This window comes from Pan paniscus, chromosome 1 (genome assembly GCF_029289425.2).
Source record: "Pan paniscus chromosome 1, NHGRI_mPanPan1-v2.0_pri, whole genome shotgun sequence".
NCBI classification, from domain to species: Eukaryota; Metazoa; Chordata; class Mammalia; order Primates; family Hominidae; genus Pan; species Pan paniscus.
Window position 1 is genome coordinate 425,145 of NC_073249.2, and position 6,348 is coordinate 431,492.

General features: G+C 38.8%; 1 protein-coding gene across 1 annotated transcript; it reads left to right on the forward strand.

Moving 5' to 3' along the window:
* Positions 1 to 774: 774 nt before the first annotated feature.
* On the forward strand, positions 775 to 1,731 carry LOC100972251 (olfactory receptor 2T3). The gene has a single exon (XM_008968262.4). It carries the CDS (start codon positions 775 to 777, stop codon positions 1,729 to 1,731), a length of 957 nt encoding a protein of 318 aa, XP_008966510.4.
* The last annotated feature ends 4,617 nt before the right edge of the window (positions 1,732 to 6,348 follow it).

Consider the following 6,348-nt stretch of genomic DNA (forward strand, 5'->3'; position numbering starts at 1 on the left):
ATTAAATGCCTTAGATTTCACTGGGGACTGGGAGAGGGCTCACTGTCCCTACTGCTGCTCTCCTGCTCGGCACTAGTTCTGCACCCCAAGCTACTCTCCTCAGGCAGGCAGGACTCTCCCTCTGCTCCTCTGCCCCAGTCAGCACTACTTATGGAATGCAACCTTGTGAGGAACAGCAGAATAAATTGAAAAGTTTTCATGAGGAAAGTGGACTTAAATGGAGATATATAATGGTAGAAGAAATTTAAGGAGACTTCAAGTTTTCAGATTATTTCATGGTATTAGTTACGATATTTGTACCATTAACAATATTAATATTAACCTTATCAGCTGTGATTTCCATCACTGAGTCCTGGATGAGCTACTGTATCCAAAAAGTAGTGAAAATCTCAACCCAACACTAACACTGTGTTACAGACCTAATGTGCATTCCCTACTTCAGTCTCTAACCATCCCACAAGGCCAGTATACTTGTGTTCTTAATTCTGGGGGGTAATAAATAAGACATAAAGAGTGTACATGTCTTCACTCTTGACTTAGCTCAGGAATAGTCACCTCCCCAGATCTGTTTCGTAGTTCACTTTAGCTTGTGGCCAAGATACAACTTGACCTCTCTAAGATTTGAACTTATGATTTTATGTCAGTTTAAATCAATATTTAGAAAAATAATTCAAAGCACATGTCTTACCAGAAAAAGGTCAGGAAAGCCATGTACAGAGGAAAGATTTAAAATTAATGACTTTTTTTCCCTCAGGTGGAAACCGTGAGCCAGTCATGTGCTCAGGGAATCAAACTTCTCAGAATCAAACAGCAAGCACCGATTTCACCCTCACGGGACTCTTTGCTGAGAGCAAGCATGCTGCCCTCCTCTACACCGTGACCTTCCTTCTTTTCTTGATGGCCCTCACTGGGAATGCCCTCCTCATCCTCCTCATCCTCTCAGAGCCCCGCCTCCACACCCCCATGTACTTCTTCATCAGCCAGCTCGCGCTCATGGATCTCATGTACCTATGCGTGACGGTGCCCAAGATGCTTGTGGGTCGGGTCACTGCAGACTATACCATTTCCCCGTCAGGCTGTGGGATCCAGATGTTCTTCTACCTGACCCTGGCTGGAGCTGAGGTTTTCCTCCTGGCTGCCATGGCCTATGACCGATATGCTGCTGTTTGCAGGCCTCTCCATTACCCACTGCTGATGAACCAGAGGGTGTGCCAGCTCCTGGTGTCAGCCTGCTGGGTTTTGGGAATGGTTGATGGTTTGTTGCTCACCCCCATTACCATGAGCTTCCCCTTTTGCCAGTCTAGGAAAATCCTGAGTTTTTTCTGTGAGACTCCTGCCCTGCTGAAGCTCTCCTGCTCTGACGTCTCCCTCTATAAGACGCTCATGTACCTGTGCTGCATCCTCATGCTTCTCGCCCCCATCATGGTCATCTCCAGCTCATACACCCTCATCCTGCACCTCATCCACAGGATGAATTCTGCCGCTGGCTGCAGGAAGGCCTTGGCCACCTGCTCCTCCCACATGATCACAGTGCTGCTCTTCTTCGGTGCTTCCTTCTACACCTACATGCTCCCGAGTTCCTACCACACAGCTGAGCAGGACATGATGGTGTCTGCCTTTTACACCATCTTCACTCCTGTGCTGAACCCCCTCATTTACAGTCTCCGCAACAAAGATGTCACCAGGGCTCTGAGGAGCATGATGCAGTCAAGAATGAACCAAGAAAAGTAGTAAAGGGCAAGCATTGTCCCCTCCTCTTTCTATAATTCTGTTACTCCCTATCTCTCCTCTCTTTTGCCCTCAGGTCCCCGGGTCCCCAGCACAAAGCCCACTCATATTTTCCTTCTTTCTTATACATGGCATTTTCCCTCCATACTGCTTATTGCTCCCATTTATCTCATTGGATTGCATATCTTTGGAGTGTTTTTAACTGCACTGCAGTAGCTGACCTATGAAAGACCTTATAGAGTGCCTTTTATCTTATCTCCCATCCCAGGTTCATTGAGCATTTTAGTATGAGACTTGGTCTTAAACACTTTACCCCTCGAAGAGACTCATTGTAAAGACTTAGAATCCTAGCAGAGCCCTAGAGGGGAGTATTGGCTGCTCCCTCCCTTTGCAATACATTGTAAACCTCGGTTCACATTGGCAGCCACTGGGGTCAGTGTTTCTGCTATTGTGTCTCAGTAAGTACAAAGAAACGCATTTTCTCCAAAGGCTGAAGTGAACTTTGTAGTGTAAACACCAGTAGTTTTAGCATTGGCCATTGGAACCACCTAAACCAAAAATGAATCCATTTCAAAATTCAAAGAATAGGTTCATCTATTTCATAGTATGTAAATAAAAGTAGTTCCAGATTTAGTTTCTTTAGGATTTAGTCTATTCCAGACAATGGTCTACTATGTTTACACTAAATATCATAACAGTCGCGTGCGATAATGGAGACTTAGGAAAGCTTAACCCCCTCAGCATGTTTCTTCTGAAACTGGGAAAACCAGCAAAATGGTTATAAACTTGTCACTAACCTTTAGTTTGCCAGATGTATATCATGCTACAAAGGTAACTTCTGTAAATCTATGAGCATCAGATCACTATCATTTTCATTAACAAAATAATTCATGGGTCTAGTATTTCTGGAACGTGAGAAATTAGGAAAGAAATACATTTGTTCTAATTAATATGCAAGAAGCTGAATCTCAAGCTGTATCGTGAAGCTGTTAATTTACTTCCCCTTGGCACAGCCCTGACCTTGCCTGATTTACCGACAATGGATGGAAGCCAGGTGTTCCCATGCCTATCGCATCTTCGAGAGAAATGACAAGTACTTGCTTTACATGACACATCGACTGAACACTTTTGCTTCTCACTGAAAATTATTCCTGCACCACAGATAACTAATTTAACACTGTTGTTCTTATGTTGTCATTACATTATTTATATAATTATTGACCTCAGGAAAGTGTACAGAGTGGGATTGCTGAATTATATAGTAGCTCTATTTTTAGTCTTTATAGAACTGTCATACAGCTTTCAACCTAGGCTGTTGCAACTTACGTTTCTACCAGCAATGCACATGTACAAAGGTTCCATTTTCTACACACACTTGACAGCATTTGCTATGTATTGTCTGGTAATAGCCATCCTAGCAGGTGTGAGCTGATATCTCATTGTGGTTTTGATTTGCGTGGCCCTGATGATTAGTGATGTTGAACATCTTTTCATTCACCTGTTGGCTATTTGTATTGCTGCTTTGGAAAAATGCCTATTCACACTGTCTTTACCATTTTTAAGTTGGGTAATTTGATATTTGCTAATGATTAATGTCAGTTTCTTTTATATTTTGGATAACTCCTTATCCAAAATATGGTTTGCAGATATGTTCTCCCATTGCAGAGATTACCTTTTCATTTTGTTGTTTCCTTTTCTGTGCAAAAGTTTTTGTATGTTGATGCAGTCCTACTTGCTTATTTTGCTTTTGTTGCCTTAATTTTCGTGTCATATCAAAAATATCACGGCCAAGATCAATGTCAAAGAGCTGTTTCACTATGTCATCATCTAGGACTTCTACAAGTCCAGGTCTTCCATTTAAGTCTTCGATCCATTTAGATTTGGTTTTGGGGGAATAGTGTGGGATAAGAATCCAATTTCGTTCCTCTGCATGTATATATCTGGTTTTCCCAATGCCATTTATTGAACAGACTATCCTTTCTTCATGCTGCATTTTTGGCACCCTCATCAAAGACTAATTGACCATATAAGCATGGCTTTATTTCTATAATTTGTAATATAGTTTGAAATCGGAGTCTGAAGCCTCCAGCTTTGTTCTTTTTATCAATATTGCTTTGGCTATTTGATATTTTTGTGCATTCACAAAATTTCTAGAATGGTTTTATTCTATTTATGTAAAAAATGCCTGTGGAATTTTAGTTGGGGTTATACTGAATCAGACATTTTCTGGAGTAATATGGACATTTAAAGAATATTAGTTATTCTAACCCATTAACATGAGATATCTTTCCACTTATCTCCTCTTGAGTGAACAGATCTTTCACTCCCTCAGCTGTATTTATTCCTATGTATTTTATTCTATTTGATGGTATTGGGAATGGTATTCTTTTCTTAATTACATATTTGGATGGTTCCTTTTTGGTGTATAGAAATACAACTCATTTATATATGTTTATTTTGTATCCTGCAAGTTTCTTGAATTCTTTAACTCTGATGGGATTTTGGTGGAGTCTTTAGAGTTTTTTATATGTAAAATCATGTCATCTGCAAACAGATGGCAAGATAATTTAACTTCCTCTGATTTGAAAGCCTTTTCTTTCTTTTTATTGCCTAATTGCTCTGGCTAGTTTCCGGTATTATGTTGAATAGAAGCAGTGGGAGTGAGCACTCTTGACTTCTTCCTGATCTTAGCGGAAAATCTTTGTTTCTCTCCATCGAGTATGATTTAGCTGTGAGATTTATTATGTAAACGCACATTCCTTCTATAACAAATCTGCTGAGTTTTTATCATGAAAAGATGTTGAATTTTATCCAATGCTTTTTCTATGTCTATTGAGATGCACAATTGTTTTTTGTCATTTATTCTGTTAATGTGGCATATCATATTTATTGATTGGTGTATGTTGAACCATCTTTGCATCTGTGGGGAAAAAACTTGGGACCCCAATTTACTATGCCAAAAGGAAAAAAGATATTAAGCTGAAAGCTGAGTTATGCAAGAAACTGCATTTCCTTTGGTTTTTGTTTTCTTTTTGTTCCTAATCAGTTAACTATAGATAAAATGTTAGAGTAACAGGTAGTAACTCCACATTCTCCTTACCTGACGTAAAGCGATGATCCTTCTACTGAGTGTGAAAGGAATACATAAATGACTATTCACCTACCTGCTTCTTTGCTTCTTTTCTTCTTGCAACCTGTGGATTATCATACTCTCCCTCTTTCCCCTCTAGCCTGCTTTCCCCTTTAAATATTAAAGTCCTTAAAATTATCTTTAAAGAAAAGCACAGACCACAAACTGTTTCTGTAATTCTGTGTTCTTTTTTCCAAGCATGTCCTTTACCTTGGTGAAATAAACTTTCAATCTGATTCTGTCTCACGTACTTTTGGTTGATACATCCTAGGAATAATCCCACTTGATTATGGTGAAGTATCCTTTTAATGCACTGCTTTGGTTTGTTAGTATTTTGTTAATTTTTACCAAAAATTATGAAAGCTGTTTATCAGGAATATTGACCTATAATATTTTGGGAGTTAGTGTTCTTATCTGGCTTTGGTTTAAAGGTGATGTTGGCTTCAGTAAATGAATTTGGAAGTGTTTTTGCCCTTCAATGTTTTGAAAAAATGAGAGGAGGATATGTGTTAGTTCTTTAAGTGCTTGGATGAATTCACCATGAAGTCTTCTAGTCCTAGGCTTTTCTTGGGAGATTTTTTTTTTTTAGACGAAGTCTCACTCTGTTGCCCAGGCTGGAGTGCAGTGGCATGACCTCAGCTAACTGCAACCTTTTCCTCCTGGGTTCAAGTAATCATTTCATGTGCTGAGTACTCTTATACCTACTTTCTTAGCAATTTTCAAGTACATAATTGTTGGAACTGTAGTCAGCATGATGTACCATAAACCTCGTGAACTTATTTCTCCTGCTTAAATAAAATCTTGTATCCTTTGACCCACATCTTCTCTTTTCCTTCCTCACTCCAAACTCTGGTAACCACCATTTTAGTCTTTGTTTCTTTGTGTTTGACTATTGGACACTTCACATATAAATGAAATTGTGCAATATTTGTCCTATACCAGGCTTATTTTATTTAAAATATTGTCCTCTGGGCTCATCCATATTTTTCCAAATTATAGAATTGTCTTTGACTTTTGACAAACTGATCGTAATATGTCTCAGGTATAATGTTTTGGTTTGTTCTTGCTTGGGTTCCTTTGAACTTTATGAATCTGCATGTCCCTATCCCTCACAAATTTAGGAAATGTTGTCATTTTAGCTTCTGTTTTTCTCTCTTCTCCTTCTGTGAATTTCATAATACACATATCTATTTGCTTGATGTTGTCTTATAGTTCCCAGATGCTTCTGCATTTTATTTTTTTTGTTCCTCTAACTGTATGATCTAAATTCAAGTTCATTGCTTCCTTTCGCTGTATGATGAAATATGTTATTAAAGTACTCTGTTGACCTTCTCACTTCCATAATTGTATTCAGAATATCTTACAAGCTTTACACTAAAGTTAACGAGATTTACACACCTCCATTACAGTACTAGAGTGTTCCAAATTTGACTACAAACCTTCTCAGCACAAGAATTCTTTCCTTTTATGATGTCAATGTCTTTATTATA

Excerpts from the sequence above, each read along its gene's own strand:
- LOC100972251 (XM_008968262.4), top strand. The coding sequence starts at position 775 with ATGTGCTCAGGGAATCAAACTTCTCAGAATCAAACAGCAAGCACCGAT.